At 45.0% G+C, this 27,381-nt stretch overlaps 2 protein-coding genes across 3 annotated transcripts in view; one reads left to right on the forward strand and one right to left on the reverse strand.

Moving 5' to 3' along the window:
- MOB1B (MOB kinase activator 1B) overlaps positions 1 to 7,467 on the reverse strand; it is a 32,117-nt gene extending 24,650 nt beyond the window's left edge. Inside the window, exon 1 of one of the 2 annotated variants that reach the window (XM_028743966.2) lies at positions 7,132 to 7,467. In XM_028743966.2, the coding sequence (XP_028599799.2) occupies positions 7,132 to 7,145 (14 nt within the window). In that variant the 5' untranslated portion in view covers positions 7,146 to 7,467. The remainder of the gene's footprint in view (positions 1 to 7,131) is intronic. The other variant, XM_028743965.2, reaches the window with a different exon arrangement.
- A 6,884-nt stretch (positions 7,468 to 14,351) lies between these two features.
- On the forward strand, positions 14,352 to 25,474 carry GRSF1 (G-rich RNA sequence binding factor 1). Its single transcript, XM_028743964.2, has 10 exons — positions 14,352 to 14,849; positions 18,567 to 18,723; positions 19,810 to 19,965; positions 20,058 to 20,201; positions 21,006 to 21,141; positions 21,913 to 22,088; positions 22,220 to 22,341; positions 23,161 to 23,296; positions 24,116 to 24,202; positions 25,274 to 25,474. Exons 1-9 carry the CDS (start codon positions 14,388 to 14,390, stop codon positions 24,175 to 24,177), a joined length of 1,551 nt encoding a protein of 516 aa, XP_028599797.2. The 5' UTR covers positions 14,352 to 14,387; the 3' UTR covers positions 24,178 to 24,202; positions 25,274 to 25,474.
- The last annotated feature ends 1,907 nt before the right edge of the window (positions 25,475 to 27,381 follow it).

Below are 27,381 nucleotides of genomic sequence, written 5' to 3' on the forward strand. Positions count from 1 at the left end.
ACCTACCAGTTGCCATCCTCATCACTTCAAAAAGAAATGGGAGGAGGCTGCCCCTACGCCCTTTAAGATTGGAGTGAAAATGTCTGTGGGCGGCCCACGTGCCAAATTTGACCCACGAGGCAGATCCTCATAAGGATCTGGCCCATGTAGCCAAAAGGGTTCTGTACCCCCAGCCTATAACCTTTCATCACAGACTTCAAAGTTTGCCAAAGATAAGGCAACTTCTGATTTGTGGGAATCTTTCTGCCTACAGAAATTCTGCGCACACATTCTGACTCAACAGCCTTTTGTTGAAAACAGGGGGGAAAGCAAATAAATCAATGCACCGCTCTCCAAAGTCGATAAAACAGAAATGTTTGCTGGGAATGGGTGCTGGTGTGGCAGGAGGGCTCTGCAAGCTAAGACGTCTATAGGACCAAGGAGGTGAGGAGACATGGGAAGTTTTACATACTGATTCAAAATAACAACTCTCTAGTGAGAAATATTTCCCCCAGGAGAAAAGTAAACAAATCCCTAAGCAGAAAACTTGACCTCTGTTCACTCAGGGTTAACAATTCACTAAAATCTAAGACTAGCAGTATTTGTTCTCAGTGACAGAGAAGGAGCTGGTGGGTAGGTGGGTGGGTGGGTGTGTCTAAGACTAACATTCAGATACAGTCATACCTCAGGTTACAGACGCTTCAGGTTGCGTTTTTTCGGGTTACGGACCGCCGAAACCAGGAAGTACCGGAACAGGTTACTTCCGGGTTTCGGCGGTTGCGCATGCGCAAAAGCACTAAATTGCTCTTTGCGCAGAAGCGCCGAATCGCAACCCGCGCGTGCGCAGACGCACCACTGTGGGTTGCGGACGCTGCAGGTTGTGAACGTGCATCCCGAAAGGATCACGTTCACAACCCGAGCGTCCACTGTACAGCGAGAGAAGGGAAAAAGCTGTATTTGGGGAATAATTACAAAAATATATTTTACTGTCTTAGAAATGCATTCTATAAGAGTCTTCCTAGACAATTAGGGGATGAAAAACATGTGCACCATTAAATATGAAATACATCACATGAGGTGTCTCCCCGCCCGCCCCCACACAGGAGTAACATTATGTAGAAAGTGGTGCTTACTCTGAACCATTAGGAAAGACATCAGCTCAGCTTGTCAACATGGCCTATACATTACCGTTGTTGATTAAGTGCATACCTTTGGCATGCTAAATGCTAAGAAGGCACAGAGAAAGATGAAAACAGCCTCCATCCTGTGGCTTCTCTGTCCCTGCTGCCCTGCGGGTGGATATTATTCTACTGATGTAGATATGCATCTTTGACACTTCATGTCCTTCCACATTCTATGGCAGCTTTGCAGAATAATTACATGATGCCCAATGTGATGACTTTGCAACAACATGGACAATTTTGCAACAACATGGATGAGCCATCACATAGAGGCCATTTACAGCTTCTTCCATGTATATAATTTTAAAAGTGCTTGACAAGTCTCCCGTGGGATAGCTTGATAAAAAAAAGAAGGCAAGTAGGCTAGCTATTATCTTTTACATTAAAAAGGCACACCATGGGGTACTCAAAGGGCTTATAGTTACAATAAGCCCATTCTATTGTAGATTATTTTTTTTTAAAGCCTTCAAATCAATATTGTACAAAAGGAGGAGATCAGAAGTGGGGGGGGGGGGTGATGTAGCACAGGATACACAGTTCTAAAGGCTTGGGGCAATTAACAGATTCAAAAGCAAGCATAAAATATCCAGTTAACTAGCTTGCACAGAAGCACGAGTTCCTGCATGTAAGAACATGTGCTTCCAAGCAGACCAAAGGGAGTATGAAAAGGTATATAAATGGCATAACATGTCTCCACATACAAGGCAAAATGAGAGAAGAATCTGACAAGAGTTTTCCCATAGCATCTCACACTTGTGTGGTCTTAAGAGTGTGTGATGTGCATTTGACCTCTCTGTTCAGTGATCAAATGTCTGCAGTTTGCTGGAAGTCCAAAACATACTATACAAGAGAAATGTGTTTCCATAGTGGGGGGAGAATTGTGTCTCTGCAGTGAAAAACAGCAATAATAATATAAGAATCTGAATCCATCTTAATGTCATTATCATACAAATTTGTTTAATGCAAAGACCTAGGCCTTAATAGAAAATAGGGGCAGTAGAGTTTGATTTTTAAAAATGTACATTTAAACAATCTATAATCTTGGAGGTTTCCTAAAGATATGATTCAGAAATAATAAAAAAAAATCAGTGTCACTCCTACAGGTACATTTTATCTAGATATATTAAACATGTTTTGGGCAAATAAGCTTAGTTCTGCGCATGCTGGTGCTTTTCACTGAGGCTTACATAGTTGAAAGGTTATCTTGCTCTTGGAAGATAGGCTACCAATTAGCTTCCGGGCTAAGTTCAAGGTGCTGATTCGGGTTTAAGGTAAAGGTAAAGGTACCCCTGCCCGTACGGGCCAGTCTTGACAGACTCTAGGGTTGTGCGCCCATCTCACTCAAGAGGCCGGGGGCCAGCGCTGTCTGGAGACACTTCCAGGTCACGTGGCCAGCGTGACATCGCTGCTCTGGCGAGCCAGAGCCGCACACGGAAACGCCGTTTACCTTCCCGCTAGTAAGCGGTCCCTATTTATCTACTTGCACCCGGGAGTGCTTTCGAACTGCTAGGTTGGCAGGCGCTGGGACCGAACAACGGGAGCGCACCCCGCCGCGGGGATTCGAACCGCCGACCTTTCGATCGGCAAGCCCTAGGCGCTGAGGCCTACAGCGCCACCCGCGTCCCTCGATTAGGGTTTATTAAGCCCTATATATACCTTAGGACCAAGATACATGAAAGATTACCTCGCCCCTTGTACACCCAGTCAATCACTGAACTCTGTAGGTAAGGGTCTCCAGCAGAAACCATCTTAACCGAAGGTACAGTTCTGCATAGTGCAGGAACAAGGCCTTTAGTGTTGTAGCACCGACCTACTCTTTTGGGATTCTCTCCCCTTGAATATTAGACAGGAGCTGTCTCTGTTGTCTTTTCATCATCTACTGAAGGCCTTCCTCTTTCAACAAGACTTTTGAGATCTTTCTCTGTCTGCATCTAGGTCAGAATTGTTTTTAAGATGTTTTATAACTTTTTGTTTGCAGCCTTGGGGTGCTTTGAGAGGAAGGGTTGGACATATATTATTTAATAAACAAATAAATTAGATACCCAGTGCGAAAACAAAAAACAACAAGCTACTGAAATATGGTGAGCTGAAGCAAGGTGTGGGGGGTTTTTTTCGTTCACAAGGGTTTCTTTTGCAGGCAATTTAAGCAATTCTAAAAAGCAGCGGTACATTGCCATATGGTACGCCTACCAGAACTATCTTTAACATTTTCCTGGGAATTGCAGGCTATGGTTTCTGCAACTCTGCAGTAATTTGTTCTTAAAGTAACACTGCCAAATTGACCTATATGAAAGTCTGCATTTCAAGTTTCCAATTGAATACTACTGTCCACAGCCCTATCATAGAGCCACAGCACAAACGCAGCTACTCTTGGCATCAATGCTGGCTGCCCCACAACAGACCAGTGCTCAAAATTGTGACCAGGTGAAGATGCCTGGGCCCCAGGGTGGCACCTGAAGTCTCCAACATCCAGAGGTGCATGGCTGGGGATCCTTGGATCTTGACTGTTTTCATACACTAACAACATATCCTGAAGAATTCTATTTGTTGTATTTTATCTGCACAATCAGAATGAATTTCAGGAACCAAAAAGTCGTATTGAAAAATACAACTTTTGAGCTGTCTGGCCCAAAAATGGCAAGTAGGCATTCCATTTTGGTGACTGTAACCCTGGTTTATGGAGCCATTTGGCGCTTAGCTTATATATCTAAGTTTTTAACCCTGCTACAGACATGCTACCCATGTCTTGCCATGAGGAAGAGAAATGATGTACTTGGGCCACTATCTGTGTTGAACACTTGCGTTCATGCAAAAAAGGGAAACACAACAGGAACCAACATCTATTTTCTTAGAACTGTGAAAGCTCAAAAGGAACAGGCAGATCAGAAAACCAGCTTTCCTCCTCATTTCCAAATATTTTATGTTTTCTTCTGTGTTTGCTAACCAAGGGAGGTATGACTATAAAACCCCAAACCAAAGACAAGAAAATGGAAGATTTCTTGTCCTCTTCTTCTACAAGGGTGGATGGATGGGCACAATTCACTGATATATCTGCACAGCAAGCATTTTTAGGCAGTCTCAAACTTCAGGAAGAGTTCTCTTAAAAATGCAGCTGTCAGTTTGGCTTTCACAATCAGAATGAAGATAACATGGGTTTACAGAATCAGAAATTACTATGGACCTTAATTATATAGAAAGAAGCATCAATCCACAACAGATCATTACTCCAGGAGACCAAATGAGAGCACCTCTTTTTTTGCCTTTTTGAAGAAAACAACTTTATTTGTTTTAAATAAATTTGTTTTTAGTTTGCCTTTCAAGATACAGTCCTTCCAAACTATCTACATGGCCCCACGTGCACACAAAGAAAGCTATGTGGCTCTGGAAGTTTGCTTCAGGTGGGTTTTTTGGGGGGGGGTTAGTTTTTTGCATAGACACAAATCCATTCCAGATATTTTAAAGAGTAAGAAGAGGAATGAATAAGGCATAACATTTTGACACTTACTGTGGCTAAAGCATTTGCATAGGACTGGGCTATCCTAATATTAATCAATAATATATTTGCAGAGGTTCGTGGAAGCGTGTATAAGCACAACAACATTTTACAGGAACATGACAAAGTAAGTCTTCTACAACGAAGTGATTATTTTGTTTAAGTCCCCAACATTCCCTTTCCCAAGAGTACACTGTGTTTTATTTTGTAAGTCACTTAACCAGTTTATGTTGATTGTCATAATTAGATTGCCTCCACTCCAACCAGCAAGGAATGGAGATTACTCGGTTGTACTTTTGAACTAGGAAACCAAATAACAGAACAACGGGCCCTACACATTTTGTATGTGCCAGTTAGCTTACAACTACTGATATCTAGAGCTGATTTCATGTTGCAAGTGTCTGCATCAATCTGTCCTTTCCAGTACCTGCTTGCTATAATGCTAGACAAGTTGTAACACAATTAGCTTTGAGTTTTATCAGAACATGTGCCAATCCTTCAAAAGTCCAAAAGCTTTGTACGAGCTTTTAACTGCATGGTATACTGAAAGGCTTAAAGCAAGCAAAGTAGTTGTTTTCATGTGGTTTTCTTTATGCCATCCTATGTTGGTTACTCAGATGTTAAAAGTCAGGGTGTTCCGTGGTGCTTACTGTTGTGTATAAGACAGTAGCCTTTGCCCATAAAATTCAATAAACTTCTTCAAATTGCTTCTTCAAGTTTAGTATTAGGGAAATGGAAGATGTACATTCTCCAAATTCTGTGCTGAACCTCAAAACCTCAAAGCAAATAGACCCTTCACAAAAGAAGCCCCTTCTTCTGAAATTTTGAAGGCCAAAATGTTAAATTTAGTTTCTACTATACATATGTGTCCTGTGTTCCCTAGAGAAACTTAAAAAACTATCAAGTACCATGCAATCTACTTCTAAATTTAGATACGTATTTTTTAAATAAGATTTTAAGGAAACCAAAAGTTTGCTTTTCACTCTAGCAGATACTTAAAAAAAATTAAGAGCAAACCAGACGACCACAACGCAGTTGCAATCAATGGCCAGAGTACAAAAGGAGGAAGGGGATCTCTCAGGGTTATTGTCCAAGATGTCTAGCCCCCTACGTAACAGAGCCAGCTGCATTCCCTGTCAGTCTCAGCAAAACAAAACAAAAACACACACACCCCGAAAAAAAAACCTTCTCTACAAGTTGGGTACCCCGTATAACCATTATCTTAATCACAAGAACCACTCAAGAGAAAAACTGCTGCCTTTTCAAACACAGAAAAGGCCGGTGGGGAGAAGGGGCGATTAATTACAGACTCCTGTATTCCCTCAGAGGGGGGTGGAAGGGAGGAGACAAACTAGGGGATGCAATTTCATTTTATGGTTACAGACAGAAACCACTAGGGAGTCTCTCCAAGCTGCTGTCCAAGAGGGGGCAGTGGGGGAGGGAAGAACAGGCAGGCATACGGGGCACCTGATATTACAAACACCCCCACCATCATTCTCACCCCACAATTAACAGGAATCACCTTATTTTCTATAATACAGAACTCCTCCACTTGGCTGCAGCTGGCAATTCAGACAACAGCAGTGAGATCTTCCAAAATGCTAACACCCCCATTTTAGCTCAAAAGGCACCCAGAGGTCCAGGAACGAAACAGAAACTTTTAGGATAGGAAGCAGTTTAGGCGCAACAAATCAGCCTCCCATTTCAGCAGAAGCGGACCCCCCCCCCAATTGAGGTACAGAAGAGGCTTCCCAGAGCCCCCATCCCACCAATCTCCCCCTTTTTTAATCAAAGGGTCAAGCAAGCAAAGAGATAACCTCCTTAAAATAAAATGAAAAAACCCTTGCTTTTTAATAAGCATTTTGCATTTTCATTTTATATTTTTCTGTTGCAAACCGCCCTGGGATCTTTGGATGAAGGACAGAAGGCGATGATGATGATGATGATGATGATGATGATCAATATGGGGGAAGCTATTTAAGGGGAACCAGCAACATTAACACCAGAAAATATAAATAAAAGCACTTCCCCCTTTTTTTTTTTTTCTGCGGTCGGTGGGGGTGGTGGAGATTTTTTTTTTTAAAGGAAGCATATAAGGAACAAATGTGTTGGAAAGCAAAGGGGCGAGGGCAGAATTGGGGAGAGCCGGAGAAAATGGGGAGCCTCAGGAGGGGGGAGCAGGAGGCGGCCAGCCATGGAGGGGTTGGCAAGGCATACACACGAACACAAAGGATGTGAGGAAAGAGGCTTAAGCAAGCAAGAGAGAAAACCCAGAAGTAAATAACCCCAGTGGTGGAGGAAGCGGCGGTTGGAGAGCCAAGGCCCCCGGGCAGAGCCATGGGGCGCTGCGCGGAGGCGAGGCGGAAAGGGCTTCCGTCCTCCTCCCCCGGCGGGGCTCGGGCGCCAGGAAAGCAGCCCGGCTTGGGCCCTGCTGCCGGCGAGGCGGGGAAAGGGGCTCCCTCGGCGGCCCGCACTTACAACAAGAAGCTCATGGCGGCGGCGGAGGAAGAGGAGCGGGACTCGGCTCGGCTCCCAGCGGCAGGCGGCCCCGGCGGACGAAGGGGAGGAAGGACGGGCGGACGGCGGTCGGGCGGCGAGAGGGAGCGCGAGCGCCGCGGGGCGGGGACTGACGAGGCCGGCGGCGGCGGCGGCCGGGCGCCTCCTTCTTCCTCCTCCTCGGCGTCGCCCTTTCCCGCCTCCTCGCTGCCTTCGCCTCAGAGGGCGCGAGGGATGGCGGCGGCGGCGGCGCTCTCCCGCCTCCTCAGGCCGAGGCCGGCCATAGCGTCCTCCTCCCTCACAGACACACACGGGAACCCCGGGTTTCTGTGAGGAGCGAAAATGGTTTCCCCACCGCTCCTGACTAAAATCACAAGCCGGCCTACCGCTTGGGGCTTGCAAAATGGTAGAGCTGGACCAAGGGACCCCCGAGGGTCATCTAGCCCAACCCCCTGCAATACAGGGGTCTCAGCTCTGCTTAGCGGCATGGCAGACGTTCAACAGGTGCTGCTTCTCTCTCCTCCTGGCCTGCAGCTTTGGGCTGCCTGAGGGGGAATGTTGGCGAGGGGAACGGGAGCTTGTGTTTCTGACAGGGAATAATAACTCTGTGTATGTGGTGCTACAACACCCAACACACACATTATTATTATTATTATTAGCCACCCATCTGACTGGGTTGCCCTGCTCTGGGCGGCTCCCAACAGTTAAATCCATACCAGGTCCGTATAGTTAAAGCTCTGGTTTCCCCAGTAGTGATGTATGGAAGTGAGAGCTGGACCATAAAGAAGGCTGATCACCGAAGAATTGATGCTTTTGAATTCTGGTGCTGGAGGAGACTCTTGAGTCCCATGGACTGCAAGAAGATCAAGCCTATCCATTCTTAAGGAAATCAGCCCTGAGTGCTCACTGGAAGGACAGATCGTGAAGCTGAGGCTCCAATACTTTGGCCACCTCATGAGAAGAGAAGACTCCCTGGAAAAGACCCTGAACCTGGGGAAGATTGAGGGCACAAGGAGAAGGGGACGACAGAGGATGAGATGGTTGGACAGTGTTCTGGAAGCTACTAGCATGAGTTTGACCAAACTGCAGGAGGCAGTGGAAGACAGGAGTGCCTGGTGTGCTCTGGTCCAGGTGGTCAAAGAGCTGGACACGACTAAACAACAACAATCTTCACAATATATGCAACCATCATGCCCCTTCTTGCAAATTTCATCTGCCCAACCTGTGATAAGCCTGAGTTGGTGCAACATATTTAATATTGCTGCTCAAGATACCATTTGGAGGAAGCCAGCACAACTTAGAAACAGCTGGCCTTACCTAGGCTTATGTCAGCCTATTGCACTTCCTGTCATCTTGACTGCCGTATGCAGTGTGTGAATGTGTGTGTGAAAAGGGTGCAATGGCTGGGTTACTTGCATTCTGGTTCCATTGGTCCATATGCAGCTGTCCAGCCTCTGCTGCTTCCTGCTTTGCTCATGAATAGGGCCTTACTCCTGAGAGTAGCTGAAGGGAACCTGCAGTGTGGATGGATGGTTTCTTTTATATAGATCAGCGGTCAGCAAACTTTTTCAGCAGGCGTCAGTCCACTGTCCCTCAGCTATATTTTGGAAAAAAATATGAACGAATTCCTATGCCCCACAAATAACCCAGAGATGCATTTTAAATAAAAGCACATTCTACAGTGGTACCTCGCAAGACGAACGCCTCGCAAGACGGAAAACCCGCTAGACGAAAGGGTTTTCCGTTTTGGAGGCGCTTCGCAAAACGAATTTCCCTATGGGCTTGCTTCGCAAGACGAAAGCCCATAGGGAAATCTCCGGGACAGCGGGGAAGCGCAGCGCGTCTTCCCCGCTGTCCTCGGACCTCCTCCAAAGCCTGGCGGCGGGGCGGGGACACCTCCTCCCGCCGCCGCCGGGCTTCGGAACGATGCCCCGATGCCGGGCGGCGGGGCGGGAACGCGGCGGGGCCGCGAAGCCTGGGCGCGCTGATCTCAGCGCGCGCAGGCTTCGGCATGCCGGCAACTCTCCGCAAGCAGCGGCAGCGCTGCCGCTGCTTGCGGAGAGGTCCGCGAAGCCTTGGCCGGACAGCTTTTCAAGGCAGGTTTTCCAGGACCTCTTCTGAAGGCTGGCGGGGGGCAAAAGTCTTTGTCCCCCCTGCCTGCCTTCCCTGGGGCTTTTAAATCGCCCCGGACAGCGGAGAAGTCCTCCGCTGTCCCGGGCCATTTTAAAATGCCGCCCGCCAGCATTTTAAGATTGCCCCGGACAGCGGAGAAGTCCTCCGCTGTCCCGGGGTTTTTTAAAATGCTGGGGGTGGGAAGAAAAGCCCTTGTCGTCCCCCCCAGCCTTCAGAAGAGGTCGGGGGACAGACTGTCCCCGGACCTGGTCTGAAGTCGGTTTCCCTAGGAACGCATTAATTGATTTTCAATGCATTCCTATGGGAAACCGTGCATCGCAAGACGAAAAACTCGCAAGAAGAAAAAACTTGCGGAACGAATTAATTTCGTCTTGCGAGGCATCACTGTACTCATGTAAAAACACGCTGATTCCCGGACCGTCCGCGGGCCGGATTGAGAAGGCGATTGGGCTGCATCCGGCCCCCGGGCCTTAGTTTACCTACCCATGATATAGATTCTCCTTTGCTTTCTCTACCTTTTGTCATGGGCCCATTCCCATAGCTGGGGATCTAGGAGAGGTGAAGAGGTCCACTGAAACTGCTACACACACAGTGGCAGCACATTTGCATGTTCTGTCTGCCAACTAAGCAACATGGTCGGTCAGGCTCTCTCACCTTTTTTACTGTATAATACTTACATTTCGCTTTATAGCCCCAATTTCGGAAGTAAATCCCAGTGTATTCAGTGCCTTACCCTCAGCTGGGTATTCATATCTCTGCAGCACTCTGTTTAAATAGAAAAATATTGACTGATGTAGAGGTGGGGCTGTGCGTGTCTGTGTTTGGCATCTGTTGTACTGACTTTTTGTATGCTAAATATATCTTGTCTAGTGCCTGAAGGGGTGTGGTGGGTAGTACCCCTGGTGACTGAACAGACCCATATCGCTCCTTGAATGCATGTACACACCATCTTCAGTCAACACATCAAAGCAGCTAAATTTTATTATGTCAAAAAAAATGCCTATGTCTCCCATCTTTGGCCAGGAAAGCCAAATGTATTTTGATTATTTCACTTATAAATGTAGACTAGTCAAATGGATTATTTTGAATCTTGTTGGCAGGAATGATTACTGTATGTTAAATTGACAGTAGAATGAATCAATCAATGGGGTTTCTAAATTGGAAATCTGACAAACTTCCATCTATGCAAGACTGGATCCAAAAATTGACTGAATATGCGGAGTTGGATAACTTGTCTGAAACAATAAAGACTAAACCAAAACAGGTATTTCTTTCAAAATGGTAAGTCTTTAAAATATATTTGAAAAATAATTACAGAAGTTTAAACTCTGTTGCAGCATTTGACTAATTTCAGTAGTAGTATCAAGAATGAAGTTAGATAAAAGAAAAACCAAGAATCAGTTAAACCATGATAATAGTTTTTACCAGCAATAAGTTATATGTAATTGAATTAAGGAGTAGAAGAGAGGTCAAGTCTGTAGTCAAAAGACCTTTTTTCTTTTGGTTATAATGCTGTATTTTGGGGTTTTTTAACTTATTATTATTTGTACTTGTTTTTTGTTCAGTTTTGATGTATGGCTTTTTTCATTGTGCATTAATAATAATAAATAAATATTTTTTTAAAAAAAAAGAATCAATCAATGGGGAAGCCACTGGTTATTTCTTTACCTTGAGAAATATCAGGAAATTCAAATGCTAGACAGACATATCTTTTGTAAAAAAAATTGTTTTAAATACTCTATTTTCTGAACTAGATTATCAGATGTTTTTGAATTAATCCAATAAATGTTCTTTGGTGTGTCTTTTTGTATAGCAGCAGTAGCTGATTGTTTTAGATATTAACATGAAATTTAAGTTAAGGAACCTCCCTGGTAGCAGAAAAACCTGTACCTTTGTACCGTGAAGCCACTGTTCTTTGCCTGTTAATAATTGGTTCTACTGCAGTAGTATTAAGGATCTCCATTTTTATTGGGCCTTTGGTTTAATTTCCAGCATTTGCCTCTTTATTTCAGATAAAACTTTCCCACCTGGGAACAAACTATGAAGCAAATTAATTTTCACTTCACTATCTTGAACCTGATTAAGACATGTTGCCTTTATTACACATGTGAATAATGTATATCAAAGCAGAGATCAGATACCTAACCAAGCCTTGAAGAAGTGAAATGCCCTGAGATCTGGCATTCCACTTGACGAGTTCTATGGAAACACTGATTTTTGTTTGTGTGGGTATGCCCCTTTACTGCAAACATAAGCACATTTTCTTAAAACTGTTCCACTGACATCAATAAGCCTGACCTCCAAATAAGTGTGCTTAGGACTGGAATGTAAAATTAGATAAATACAATAAATGCAGAGAGCCACAGTGAAGCATAATAAAACATAGCCTAAAAATTCAGACCTATTATTCTCTTCAAAATATATTGCATTTCAATATATATTAAATTCCAATTGTTACTGCAGCAAGCCAGCAGTACTATTTTGGCTCAGTAACTGCCACGTGAGATAATTATATAACCTGAATTATATTCTGTTTCTACCGTATGGTTATTGTCATACTGAAAAGGGTTATGGGTCAGTTGAGATGCTTACTCTAGTATGGGAATCTCTGGTAGTCTACTGCAGTGTTACATAACCACAAACTGTTAAGACACGCCAAATCAGATCTGTCATTTGAGGTTATCCACTCTACCAAATGGGCATAACGAATTACTCTGGAATGGTCATACAGCTGAACATTCACAAAACCCTTTGGCTGTGATATGTCTTTTTCAGGCTTTGTGAACCAATAAAAAGTTGATTATTAGACAGTCACACATGGTAGCATAAAAACTGTAAAAATGTGCAATTACAGATTTGGTATGTACTCTTTTAAGGTCTATTTTGAGATTGGGGGGGGGGGAGATGACTTGTTAAGAGAATCATTTTCTTTGGCGATCACTCATAGCTGAGTAAGATTGTCTTCCATAAACACGGTTTTAATAGTAAGTCCATAAGTGACTGTGGAGTCCAATTCTGGACCAACATGTCGTTCCACAGTGGGGACATTGGTTTCCAGGCAGGAGTGGATCACAATGTGGATTTGCCAAGTGTGCCTTCCTCTTAGCACGTTTCTCCCTTGTGTCCTGAGTTTGAGCGTCTTCAAAGCCCATGACACCTTTGGTAAAGGCTGTTCTCCAACTAGAGCTCTCGCAAGCCAGTGTTTCCCAGTTCTCTGTGTTTATACTACATTTTTTTAGATTTGCCTTGAGACAGTCTTTAAACCTCTTTTGTTGACCACCAGCATTAATATACAGTGGTACCTCGGGTTACATATGCTTCAGGTTACATACGCTTCAGGAAATAGTACCTCAGGTTAAGAACTTTGCTTCAGGATGAGAACAGAAATTGTGCTCTGGCGGCGCGGCGGCAGCAGGAGGCCCAATTAGCTAACGTGGTGCTTCAGGTTAAGAACAGTTTCAGTTTAAGAACAGACCTCTTGAACAAATTAAGTACTTAACCCGAGGTACCACTGTATAGCTCATTTCATGTTTTTGGAATTGTATATCCAAGGTTGTCATTTGCTTTTCGCTTTAGCGGAAGTACTGATCTTCTTGTTGGCAGTTTAAACTTTTCGAACGACTACCCAAATCGGAGGCGTCCTCAAACAGAAATGAACCTTCTAATCCAGCATCAGTCAAGCAAAGGCCCTTCAGCACCCTACAAACAAACCTGCATTATCTTGGGGGGGGGGGGGTTGGCTAAGTGACCCTTGAGGTCCTTTCCAACCAGAGGTGCCAACTTGAGTAAAATATTGGGGGGGGGGCAGGTAAGCCCCGCACCACCTAATCCATCACAAGATACACACACCCTTTGAATGGCAATGCCCATCAACTCTGGGGTGGGGGCCCGGCTCCCTCAAATATTTTATTGAGGGGGGATCACGAAGGGACCTTGGCCCCTAATAATAATAATAATTTATTATTTATACCCAGCCCATCTGGCTGGGTTTCCCCAGCCACTCTGGGCGGCTTCCAACAAAACACTAAAATACAATAACCTATAAACATTAAAAGCTTCCCAAAACAGGTCTGCCTTCAGATGTCTTCTAAAAGTCTGGTAGTTATTTTTCTCTTTGACATCTGGTGGGAGGGCGTTCCACAGGGCGGGCGCCACTACCGAGAAGGCCCTCTGCCTGGTTCCCTGTAACTTGGCTTCTCGCAGCGAGGGAACCGCTAGAAGGCCCTTGGCGCTGGACCTCAGTGTCCGGGCAGAACAATGGAGGTGGAGACGCTCCTTCAGGTATACTGGACCGAGGCCGTTTAGGGCTTTAAAGGTCAACACCAACACTTTTCCCAACTATTTTTCTCTTTGACATCTGCTGGAAGGGTGTTCCACAGGGCAGGTGCCACCACCGAGAAGGCCCTCTGCCTGGTTCCCTGTAGCTTTGCTTCTCACAGTGAGGGAACCGCTAGAAGGCCCTTGGCGCTGGACCTGAGTGTCCGGGCAGAACGATGGAGGTGGAGACGCTCATTCAGGCCATTTAGGGCTTTAAAGGTCACCACCAACACTTTGTGCTCGGAAACGTACTGGGAGCCAATGTAGGTCTTTCAAGACCAGTGTTATGTGGTCTCGGCGGCCGCTCCCAGTCACCAGTCTAGCTGCTGCATTCTGAATTAGTTGTAGTTTCCGGGTCACCTTCAAAGGTAGCCCCACATGGAGCGCATTGCAGTAGTCCAAGTGGGAGATAACCAGAGCATGCACCACTCTGGCAAGACAGTCCGCAGGCAGGTAGGGTCTCAGCCTGCGTTTGCTCTCCTACTTCCAAAATACCATTGCACGATTCCCTCAGGTGTTGGGGCCCAACAGGGCCTTCTAGTGGTCGACCCCCCTTACCCAAAGCTGCGGGGGAAGTTCTCTCCTGAGCCCGCCCCCACCCCCAAATAAACCCGCTCTGAGGAGAACCGAGTCCCCTTCACAGCGCTAGGCCTCGCTTCAGCCCCCAGCCGCCGCCGCGCCGCGCCTGCCAGGAGCAAGGCCCTCCCGCCTCCGAAGTTCCCTCACGCGAGGCCCAGGCCTCGGCCTCGGCGTGAGGGGCGGGCCGAGCGAGCGAGAGGCCTCCTGGGATGCCGCCTCCTGACGCAGCTCCTCCCTGCCCGCCGTGGCTCCGCTGCAGGCCGCTTGCCGCCGCCTCCTCCTCCTCCGCGCATGTGCCTCAGGCTTTCGTAGCGGCGACGCCAGCGGCAGCCGCGGAGACCACCACGACGACGCCGGGGCTTCCGCCTCCTCCCATGGCCGGGACGCGCTGGGTGCTGGGCGCGCTGCTCCGGGGCTGCGGCTGTAGCTGCAGCAGTTGCCGCCAGACCGGCGCGGCCTGCCTGCCGCTGCGCCACGCCGCCTCAGTCTCCTCCGCCGCCGCCTCCTCCGCCGGTTCCCTCGGCCTCTCCGGCCGCCGCCGCCTCCTGTTCTTGCTCGGGGCAGCCACGCAGAGCCGCGGGTTCGCCGGCTCCGCCGGGCCTCTGCCCGGCTTCGGCGCCCTGAGGAGCTCGCTGCTGCCTCCGGCCCTCGCGGGGAGATGCTACAGCCAGGTAAGGGGAGGGGAAACGGGGAACCGCCACCCCCCAATACTTCGGGGCGCCTTTGGGAAATGGTTCTCCACACACCCCCTCCCAAAAGGGTGCGCGTGAGAGAAATGCAGTTTATTCCGTTTCTGTACCGCTTTGTGGTGTTTTTCTCACACACCCCCCACCCCGCCTTGGACAGGGGATGGTGTTCGTGCATTTGCTCCCGAGGAGTGCAGGGCGGATGGTGCCTTTTTTTATCCTCGCGACGACCCTTTTGAGGTGGGCTGGGGGGGGGTGACGGAGACAGACTCTGGCCCAAGGTCACCCCACGTCCCTTATGGCTGAGTGGGAATTAGGACGGGCTCTCTGTGGACAGTGTAGCTTCGGCTTTCTTTTGCTAACTTACGCACACGTGCACACACAAACACACGTACTGGAGTACTGTGTCCAGTTCTGGAGTACTGTGTCCAGTTCTGGGCACCACAGTTCAAGAAGGACACTGACAAACTGGAACGTGTCCAGAGGAGGGCAACCAAAATGGTCAAAGGCCTGGAAACGATGCCTTATGAGGAACGGCTAAGGGAGCTGGGCATGTTTAGCCTGGAGAAGAGGAGGTTAAGGGGTGATATGATAGCCATGTTCAAATATATAAAAGGATGTCACATAGAGGAGGGAGAAAGGTTGTTTTCTGCTGCTCCAGAGAAGCAGACACGGAGCAATGGATCCAAACTACAAGAAAGAAGATTCCACCTAAACATTAGGAAGAACTTCCTGACAGTAAGAGCTGTTCGACAGTGGAATTTGCTGCCAAGGAGTGTGGTGGAGTCTCCTTCTTTGGAGGTCTTTAAGCAGAGGCTTGACAACCATATGTCAGGAGTGCTCTGATGGTGTTTCCTGCTTGGCAGGGGGTTGGACTCGATGGCCCTTGTGGTCTCTTCCAACTCTATGATTCTATGATTCTACGTGTGTGTGTGTGTGTGTGTGTGTGTGTGTACACATATACATATATTCATACACAACACACAGAAAGCTAAAATACTGCTCCCCCAAACTGATGTTATTGGTTGGGTCATTTCCTGAGATTTATATGCCGCTTGGCTGTACGACGGAAAAACCTTCAAAAGCGGTTTGCGCAAGATCTTGCATCTTGAAGGATGAAACAGTGATACCGTCACTAAAAGGAAAAAAGGACACAGCCAGATTTCGAAACATAAAAGAAGTTAAAAGCACAGGAACACAAATAAAGACTCACGTTGGTGTAGAGGCCTTGTAACAGGGTTGTTTTTTGGGGGGGGATGCAGCAGCCCAATCGCCTTCTCGGACAGTCTGGGAATCAGCGTGTTTTTGCATGAGTAGAATGTGTGCTTTTATTTAAAATGCATCTCTGGGTTATTTGTGGGGCATAGGAATTTGTTCATTTTTTCTCTCAAAATATGGTCTGAGGTTGAAAAAGGTTGCTGACCCCTGAGCTATTGCCTGCTCTTCCCAACAGTCTCTAAAGAAGCTCCCCACCCCTATTTCCCAGGGCGAAGCTGTACAGTCATACCTCGGGTTACAGCTGCTTCGGGTTGCATTTTTGGGGGTTACGCACCCGCCGAAACCCGGAAGTACCGGAACGGGTTACGTCCGGGTTTCAGTGGTTGTGCATGCACAGAAGCGCCAAATCATGCTTTGTGCATGCGCAGAAGCGCTGAATCACAACCCACGCATGCGCAGATGTGCCACTGCGGGTTGCGAACGTCCTGCACGGATCACGTTCGCAACCCGAGCATCCACTGTATTCTGAAGGACTGGGAAGAAACCACTTGTCTTCCTAAACTGCAGCTGCAGGGGTGACCAGATTATGTAGCCAGAGGGGATTTGCGGATTCTCTCCCCAACCAAGCTGCTTGAGGGCAGTCCTTCTGACCATGATATTCTGTGTTCTTTCTCTCCTGGAGCTGACCAGCTGGGAAGGAAACCTGGGTGCTGTTTGCTGGGTTTTCAGGTCGCCCTATTGCCCTTTCTCATGCAGCGAGAAGACAACAGTTTCTGTGATATTACAGAAACTTCTTGAGCATTCTTACATTTGTGGTGAGGTGGGGAGAGGGGATCCGCTGGATGGGAAAGGGACCTTGTGTACTGGAGTCCTACTTCTGACCTGGCATGGCAGGAGAAGGAGAATCCTCAGGGTTTCAGTGACTGGACACCTGGAAGCATGGTGCTGGCTATGCAAAAAACAGCACTGCTAGCTGCCCAGCTGTGACCCCCTAATGTGAGGGTGCTACCCTAAGCACCTTTGGAAGGAAGAATGGGACGTAAATTCATAACTAAATAATTAATAGATCCCAGTTCCCTACCCACATCTCTAACTAATAATATTCCAAATTCTGGAGAAACCTGTGCAGCCTTCTTGTTTCTTCATCCACCAGTTTTGTTAGGAGCCTTTATCTCTAACGTACCCAATTCATGAATTGATGAAAATATGCTTTGCTGACGCTGGAGGTACTTCCAGACAACCTATTTTTTGAATAGGTTTGTTGGATTTGTTTGCAGAGAGATTAGAAGACATGATCATTCAATGGGCATTCATTCTGACTTGTTTGCGGGGAAGTTAGATGGCAGTTCCATCAAAGCAAGTGTTATCCAGCACTTTCCAGTGCATTTTTCCAGTTTTTTGCTTCTCACCAAAAATCAAATCTTTTGGAGAAGTGGGTTTGTTGCACAAGACCTCCCAATCAGCTGTAACTGGGCAGCCTAGATTTGCCAGTATGTGAGTGAGGTGGAATCTGCACACATATAAAAACCGTTCTGAAAATGCTTTTTTTAAAAAAGCGTTTTTAGAAATACATTGAATTTTCCATAAGGCTCACCATCTAGTGTCACATTGCATATTGCACTTCAGACACACTTAAAGCATTTTATTTGCAGCTATATAGCTGAGTCCTCAATCTCACCTAGTTGTTGACTAACCCTGGTCCTCAGATGTTTGAGGGGAAACATCCAAATTCAGCTAGGTACCCATTGCTTCACCACGTGGTCCTAGTAACTGAAGAAAGTTTATTGTTCCCCACTCTTTGTGCATATTTAAGATTAAAGCAGCAATTGTAATCCACATTCTTGATTTGAGAGTCATTTGAAGTAATCAAGGATGCCACCCTTGTTCCTTCAATTCTGCTTTCCTTTCAAATTATATTATTAATAATAACAATCTGTTTATTTATTATATGCTCTCAGCAAATATGTAACATAAACTCTTTTCATCAGTTTTCACCTTGGTGCTGAGAAAATTTCCCATCCCATTGAAGAGACACACTTGTGACATTGAGGACATGCCTCAGAGCCATGTTAGAGTATCACATGTGCGTTTTAAGCAATCTGGTCCCTGCATGGGACATGCACAGGATGCTTCAGTCCACTTGTCACATTGCAGTGATGTCAGGTGACCTATTTCTGCCCATGTGATTTGAAAACAAACCTTGCAAGCAATCCGCTGATTTCAAGTGCGGAAGAAGCCCTGCGAGTAGTGCTCCTCCAGTGTCTGGCGTCAGGTGTAGGGAAGGTGGCCATGGCTTGGCTGAAATGGCCTCACAGGCCTAAATAGGTCCATGGGTCCCACCCCGGTCTAGATCATACGGAACTAAATGGACCAATAGTTTGACTCGGCATGAGGCAGATACCTATATTCCTGACTCATAAATTGTGCCCTGATTATATGTTGAGTTACAAATACAATGTTGAAACAACAACTCTCTCTTTGAAGGAGCACAGCCCTCCATTTCATGATGAATATCCGCCTCTCTCAGAGTATGACCCATCTCCAACTAAGTCACGTGGCGAGGAAGATGACGTGTATCTTATTCGGGCCCAGGGTCTGCCTTACTCCTGCACCGAGGAAGATGTTCTCAACTTTTTTTCAGGTAATTTCATTTCCCCCCCTGACCAACCCACATGGTGACGTGGTTGAGGGTCTGGACTACAAATCACATTAAATGCATGCTTTAATGTTGCATGTTGGGGTTTTTTTATTGGGGGGCAGGGAGGCTGGTCAGAACTGGGGCTGCCACTTAAAGCAGCTTCTCTCTTTCAGCTAGAGGGCACATGGGCACAGCCAGGATTTATGTTGTGGGGGGCAGGACACCCACCTGTCATCATCCTCTGTCTAGCAGATTCAGAATGAAATGTCTCAACAACAGTTGTTTTAAATTACTTTCCTTTGACCCCAAGTGCTCAGAAAAATCTGTCAAAATCTTTCCACAATTTCTACTTTTAGTTAAGTATTTTTATTTATTTACTTGATTTAGGAGGAGGCAGCTTCCCCCACACCCATGAGAGGGCGGTGAACATATTTGTTTGTATTGATCTCTAAGCAGCTCTGAGAGCCTTTCCAGCTGTAGAGCAGGATAAAAATGTTTCCAGTAAATAAGGCTACATACACCAATGTGAGGCACATATGCTGAATTGAACTATGCAGGAGTTCTGGCTAACCAATTAATTAAGTTTAGATTTCCATGCTTGCACAATATGTCTGGGACTGTGTACTTCCGTTGAATCTGTTCAGAACCGTATTGATCGCCTACATTTCTGTAGAGCCTCTCCTGGTTGTGGAGCCTGTAAAATGGCTATTTTCAGAAGCTCACAATTCCCTAGGCATACTTATTGGCTAAAGCAATTAATCATTGTTATATGTTTTAATAAGCGCAGAGGGTTTATAAGTAACTTGGCACACCATGGAAGAGCTTCTTTAAAAGTAGCAGTAGATGTGCCAACATACTGAATTCCCAGTTCTGTAGCTGAGTGGAGTTGTTGAATCCTTGGAGCTTTTAATACAGCCCTGGAGATACTGGACAGTCATCCAAATAGGGCTACCTCATTCAGGCCTTGTTCCTTTGGTGTAGGGGAATTTAGTAGCATTCTGGTATGAAACATCAAAATGTCCCATTGCATCTGAATCAGAAAAGAAGGCACCTGAAGTTCCTTCATCTGCCTACTTAATAACCTTGTAGGCAGCAAGATTCGAAATGGTGTGAACGGCATCCACTTCCTCTTAAACCGAGATGGCAAACGCAGAGGAGATGCTTTGGTTGAACTGGAGTCAGAACAGGATGTGCAAAACGCCTTGGACAAGCACAGAAGATATCTGGGTCAGCGTTATGTGGAAGGTAAGCTTCTTTTTTTGCTCGGGATTAAGTATGATTCAAGAACTCATCGCACTATTCAACGCTGCCTCTGGTGGGGTTTTTTCCCAATGCAGTTTTCGAAATACATAATGAGGATGTTGATGCCATCATGAAGAGCTTGCACTCCAGTTCAACATCTGTGACAAACGATGGAGTGGTGAGACTGAGAGGCCTTCCCTACAGCTGCAATGAAATGGATATTTCTGAGTTCTTCTCAGGTGATTCTGCGTGGAGTAGTGATTCTGTGATCAAGTGATTGTGAGCCTGTGTCGTCTAATGAAATGGGGATATATTTTTTAAAAAATCACCTTAGAAGAATCTTGTTTGTTGTACACCTGGTATGGAGATGTCAAATGGGGTTTCTAGGCTGAGTAGGAAAAGTTAACTCAAAGTGGGGGGGGGGGGAGATGCAGAAGCAGGTTTAGATATGACTAGAAACTCCTTGTTTTCAGATCAGGAAGAATTCTGATAAAGAGGATACAAGGATGATCTGATAGCATGAGTGGAATTTTTCTTTCCCAGAAGGGTCGAGTAACAGAATAATTCAGAAAATTGTTTTTAGTGGTGGTGATATTTTGTCACACAGGGTAGAATTAAATGGACGCATTGTTTCACATTTAGCTTTAATTTGACACCTGGCAGTGAACCAAAGCTGGACATACCATCATAGTGAATCTGCTTTATCTAATTTTGTGCTGTATGAACAAGTGCCCTAGGGGCCTCCTGTATATCTCGTGTGTGTGTGTTTAAATTGAATGGGAGCAGGTCAAAAGGGATGCAGGTAGAAACAAGAGAGTCTTTTGTTTCGTGTATGTTTAGCTTCAGGCTCTTGAGACTGATCCATAACATTTTTGCATCAGTTTGTAAATTGTACAAGAACCAAGTGCTAAAGTGTTAGTGCCACTATATTTAAGGCAGCCTTTGATGTGCAATTTTATCATGGAGCGTGAGTTCTCATTTTGCTCCTCTTAGGAAGAACAGCAAAATGTGCCCTGCTGCTACTGAAATGCCGTCTTTTGCAGGTTTGACTATAGTCGACATAACATTTGTCATGGACCAGAGGGGAAGAAGGAAAACGGGAGAAGCATTTGTGGTGTTTGCTACCCCTGAGATGGCTAATCAAGCCTTGTTGAAGCATAAGGAGGAAATTGGGAGCCGGTATGTTGCTATTGGATCCATGAGAGGAGTGGTGGATATATATATTTAAAACAGAAACTTTTTTCCAAAAACAAAGCAGGTGGAAGTTGGGTGTATACTGTCTCCTCCAATCAAAACATTATGCTGGATTGATTGTTGGGAGAAGGGATGGGCCTTGAGAGAGGGTGATTGTACGTACCTACATATATACATTCCAGTATTATGTGTTTAAGTAGCTAGCAGTGGATGTTGGACTAGAGAAACCTGAATTTGAATTCTGGTGTCAGTCATGGATTTCACATGGTAGATTTCAACAGCTCCAGTTGTCATTTCAAATGAGAATAATAATATTGACTTGCTTTATAAGCTTGTCAAGAAAATAAATGAGAGAGAGAAAATACTCTGAATTAGTTCACATGTAATAAATAATGGTTTTGCATTACATTAATGAACCTTGGGCTTGTATACTCCCTCATCCCCTCGTACACTCGTTTTCTCTGCATTTGCATTTAAATATTTGCTCTTACATCTGAGCTGGCAAACGAAGGCTTGAACTTTCCCTGTAAGCCATAATTTCAATACATAGGTTAATTGTGGTTTGGATGGGACAGACCTGGGTTTACATTCTGGTTTAGTTCTTATGTAGATTTGAATACATTCCTCTGTCTGTCTGTTTCTGGTTTTTGCAAAAGTAGTAGTGCAGGAGCTTGTTGTCTGAACCGAGCCTTTGTGTATTTGGTAAATATCAATCCTGATCTAACTCTTCTCACTTTTAAAAAACAACCATTATAGATACATAGAAATATTCCCAAGCCAAAAGAGTGAAATTCGAACCCACAATGGCTTTTTCCGGGGCAAGATGATGGGCTATCCCACTCTGAAACAAGATTCCGAATCTGTTTTTGACGAAAGTGAGTTGAATGAGGCCTTAAGACCGACTGCTACGTATGAAAGTGATAAAGAAAATGGTAAGTCCATACAATTCTTATCATTTGAGACATCTTTGACTTGCCTCTTTATGTCCTCCACATGTTGGAGAGAGGTAATAGGACACACATGTAATTTGCACATGTTCATTCTGGCCTTGTTCACTTTACAGAAGTTTTTAAGCAAGCATTTGAAAAGCCTCGGGATGTGTCGGAGTCAGGGAGTTTCTCCTCGCTTCACTTTGTTCATTTGAGGGGTCTGCCATTTCAAGCAACTGCACAAGATATTATAAATGTACGTAGGGGTAAGATCATTTAAAATATCCTGAACAATTTTATTAGGAACTGCTGTATTTATCCTTCAAAATGGGAATTTTAGCTTTTGTCAGTCACTGAAACTTACAAGTCCTGATTAGCCTGAAGCAGTTCTGCAAACAGTTTGCTAAAACTCATTCATCCCTGCACTTCTCTCCTGAATGCCACTACTTGTGACCTGTTCCCAATAAGCTTGTGCCACCAGGAAAATCAAGAGCACATTAGAGTATTATTTCAACTTTTAAGTCTTGGAGAGGATTGAGACAGTGAATGGTAGCATCTTAATATTCACATTCAACAGCCCTGAGGATTGGGCTTATTGGCCTGTTACTCCTTCAGTACTAATTAGGCTCCCCATCTTGATTGTGACTGATTCCTGGCCTTTAGGAAAATGCTCAGAACCACTTAGTTGTGCATGAAAAGAGAGCGGAGATGATCTTTCTTTAACATCAATCTCACACGATGAACAGCTTCTGAACTGAGGACCTTTGCAAAAGCAGTTTTGGGTATGGCATGGTCTGCACTTTTAAAGAAAACAAGTAAAATTTCAGCAGGACATGTCCAAATTAGCTTTTTGATGACAATGCAAAGTGTGTAAGCTTCAGTTGTGGAACAGGTCCAGCTTTGTGCAACAAGCAATTTGGCTTATTATGTTATGTCTGGACAGCAGCTAAGACCTTTTAACACATTACCGCTAGTCGCAAATATAGAACAGTAATTCCACTGCTTCTGCTCGGTCTTGGTTTTCAGATTTTGATAATTAAATCTTGACTTTCACCCCACATGCCTTTCTTTAAAGTTCTTTGCTCCCCTGAAACCGGTGAGGATCACTATGGAATATAATTCAAGCGGGAAAGCAACGGGAGAAGCAGATGTTCACTTTGAGACACACGAAGATGCGATTGCAGCCATGGCCAAGAACAGGTCGAACGTGCGTAAGTGGAACTTCTGCATTTTCCCTGGGGACACAGGATTAGAAGGGGACTGCTGAGGCACAGCAGTGTCAAACCAGAAGCAGGAGTAGTATATAGCAAGAGCCCTTTGAGAAGGTACATATTTTTTCCTTACTTTAAAAATTCCTTGCAAAGACGTCCTCCTCTGATGTAAACTGCCGGGAACAGAAAGATGACAGGTTCTCTATCTTGCCCTTCCCACACCTGCCTTGAGTCAGTATAAGAAAAGATTCCAGAAGCATTCAGATGATCCAGTTGTGCAAATAGAGAGAGCAAGAGGTCTTGCAGTGGGGCGAATGGGGAAAAAACGTTTTGATTGCGCTTTTGATCATCCCAGTTGCAAGCTGCTTTGCCGGGGTGAGTGGATGTAGAGAAAACCATTTCTGCAGCATAATGCCTGAACCTGTTCTGTTTTTAAAACCTAACATAATACTGCATTTTGAAGTATTAGATGCTTTTGAGCCTAGTAAAATCATGGTTCATATATAGTTGCAAGGCCACTGATGACAAGTGAGGAACCCTTACGTGATGACATTGCACATCAGTATATGTTTCCAAAAAGCAGGCAGGTCTTGTTCATTTGCAGTTCCAGAAGTCACTACACAGCTGTGGAGGGACCACTTTAAGCAGCTGTGTCTCCTGTAAACTGGCTTTCTGGAAAAACTGAGGTCAGTAATGTAGGTATCAGGTAAATGGTGGCATGTAGTGCTTGATAAGTGATATGCATTGCTGCATAAACTTTTCCTGCGCAAACATTTCAAAGCATGAACGGAAAGTTAAAGCTGTTCTTCTCTCCTACAGAGCATAGATACATTGAATTATTCCTGAATTCATCGCCAAGCAGAAAAAATGGTTGCCAGTGACGATGGCATAATTCCCAAAGTATAGGTGAGTGTTAAGGCTAACTTGAATTTCTCTAGGAAACCAGACTATTTGTCAAGTAAGCATCTGTAGAGATAATCCAATCTGTAGCTGCAGTGAATTAAAACTTCCCAGAGCGGCCAATCAGATGCTTCTGGAGGTCATGATGGTATCCAGCTCCCCAGTAACAGGCATTCAGAGGCTTGCAGTCTCTGATCCCAGAGACAGGATGCAGCCATGATGATGCGTAACCACTGCTAAGTCTTTTTCACCATTACAGTAGGCAATTTCACGCTTAAACCTTTTGGTTTAAGGTACAAATTCTCCTTCTATGGGGTGTTACTCCATTTAATTCAAGGGTTTTAAATTGCAAACAGCAAATAATGGCGCAATATTAGAGAAGTAAGGTAGTGGGGAACTGGTGGCTATTATGGGATTTTCATGAGGCAACCATGTGAAATGGCCTTGAGAAGCCTATACAGGAACAAGTTGTGCATTCTGTTCTCTGATCAGGTTACTGGATGTATAGGAAGCTTTTCCCTGCTTATACTCATCCATTCAGGATGAAAATTGAAAGGGTCTTTTCTAGTGGAAGCATTAAATCATTTTTCTGTGGGGTTTGTTTGTTTTTTGTAATCTCTTCTCTGTTCTTACGTAAATTGTGACTTTTTGGAACATTGTCTCTATTTAAATACCTTGTGGTAGAGTTGGCTATAATAAGAAAAAGCAGTCAACCAAATTTAGAGCAGCACTAATAAGAGATCTCATATTCAGGATTTAAGTCTGCTGTGCGAAAAGAAAGTTAAAAACTAAATTCTGCATACATTTTTTTGGTATAATTTTGCTGATCCTGGAAAGGAGAGAGCTTTGCTCTTTGACAACTGGAAACCTCCCTGGGCTAAGATTGCTGCTAATTATAGCTCTCATAGTCTTTTAAGCCTGTATTTGCAGGCATAAGGACTGTTGAGATTCTCCAAATGCTAAAGATACCCAGCATGTTACTGTTGTGTTACATCTGAAAGCTAAAGAAAGAGGAGGGTATTGGGCCAGGATGCCTTGCATTCATATTTGTTAATTCATCACCCTCTTTCCCAACAGGATAAATCAAGATGCATTTCATTTGCACATTTTCCTAGAGCTGGAATATAGGCGTTCCCGTAACCAGCAAGGATAAATTCTAAAGGACACTTTTTCTCCTGGATTGCCTTTCAAAGTAAATCTAGCAGCTGCAGCTGCAACCCTACAAATCGTTTGTGCAGGATCTGTTTAAAACCAAAATTAAAGTTGAACTGTCCTTAAGCTTCTTGTTACATCTCCTGGTAGACTGGGGGCCAAGCTGTGATGCACACAGGGTTACGTAAATGTCAGTTTCTAAAGCACGGGTGGTTCAGATGCGTTGCTGATTGTTTCACTGTGGTTAAGCAAGATAGACGTGGGCTTTGATTTCGATGCCAACTCGACCGTTAAACAAAGTTAGGGGGAGACGTGTGAGATTCTGTAGCCTGCTACCAATTGCTTATTGGCGGTAGGTAGAACAGTGTTATTACATCTGCACCACTCTGTTGCATGGAACTTAATGCCAGAACTGCTCTGATGCAGTAACTCACGGTAGGAATACTGTGGGTCACCATAGGACTGAAATGCCCCATAGGAGAGATAATTGCCCAAAGAAAGTCCCTTAATACAGTGGTGCCTCGCAAGACGAAAAGAATCCGTTCCGCGATTCTCTTCGTCTAGCGGTTTTTTCGTCTTGCGAAGCAACCCCATTAGCGGCTAAGCGGATTAGCGCTATTAGCGATTTAGCAGCTTAGCGGCTATTAAAGGCTTAGCGGCTAAGCTGTTAAAAGGCTATTAACGGCTTAGCGGCTTTGAAAAAGGGGGGGGGAGCAGGGGGGAAATGGCGAGACTCGCAAGATGTTTTCGTCTTGCGAAACAAGCCCATAGGGAAATTCGTCTTGCGAAGCGCCTCCGAAATGGAAAACCCTTTCGTCTAGCGGGTTTTTCGTCTTGCGAGGCATTCGTCTTGCGGGGCACCACTGTATTGACTAGGATAGGGAAGCTGAATTGCAGCATATGCTCAGCAGAGCACACATGGGGCTTTGGGGCCAGATGTTAGATAGGGTGCTGAATACTGACGATAAAGAAACTGCTGTTTCTCCATAAGTAGCTTCAGCTGTATTAACATTAAACTCAGAAGTTAGCCGTTTAGTGGTAAAGACTTAATACGTTCAGTCTTCATCCTAGTAAGATGGTTAGGTTGATGCAACAGCCCTTGGATCCAACTAATTGCTTACATGAAAACTGATTTTTACCATGTGAATGGTTTGAATTTACCATTACCTTGCTTGGTTCTGCCAGGGCACGCGAGAGGACTGATAAGACCGTTGCCAGCATTATACTTGTGCAGCCAAATCCGAGATGAATATGAAGTGTATGGGTGCTAACGTATGCAGAAAGTTTAAAAATGCCAGTGCCCATACCTCAGCTTTTCAACTAAACTAGCTAGGCAATGAAAGGATTTTCAGATGGGTGATTAAAGATTGCCACATGCTTTAGGCCCCTCTGTATAAATCTGTTCTTTTCATAGTAGAGACCAGCGAGTTTGATAGGTGAAGCTGAGCCCAACTGCTTCTGCTGCTACCACTAAGTATAGTGACAAGTAGGTGTTAGACAAGTAGGTGTTAAACATTGCTTATTAGTTTTGCCTGTCTGATCAAGTCAATGTATTACTCTTAATAAATGAAAGCTTTTTTTTCTTAATGCAGACACTGTGCTTCAGGGTTCTTTATCTGGTTTTGACACATTTCAACACAGCTTTCAAAAGCAATACCAGTCCATTAACCATAAGACCTCTAAGAACCACACCTTTCTTCTGATTGTACATAGAAGCTGCTTTCAAAAGTAAATGTGTTGGTCAGTTTTGCGTATGATCAGTAGTGCAGCTACGGTTTATAGAAAACTAGAAGATACAAAAAGTTCCATAAAAATAGTTTCGTCTACAAGGCAAGTTTGCCACAATATAAGGTACTGTGTTATTGAGCTGTTAAGCACAAGAGCCTTGCATCAAAAGTGGTTTGCCAATTCCCTGTGTTTCTAATACTGTTAGTATCAGTTGAAATACAAAAGCAGCCAAGGACTACGCACTTTAAAATGCATAGTGAAAAGCTCCCATGTTAAAATAAAGGGGAACAGGCAGTTGTTGTGTA

The sequence above is a fragment of the Podarcis muralis genome, chromosome 9 (assembly GCF_964188315.1).
Source record: "Podarcis muralis chromosome 9, rPodMur119.hap1.1, whole genome shotgun sequence".
Taxonomy (NCBI): domain Eukaryota; kingdom Metazoa; phylum Chordata; class Lepidosauria; order Squamata; family Lacertidae; genus Podarcis; species Podarcis muralis.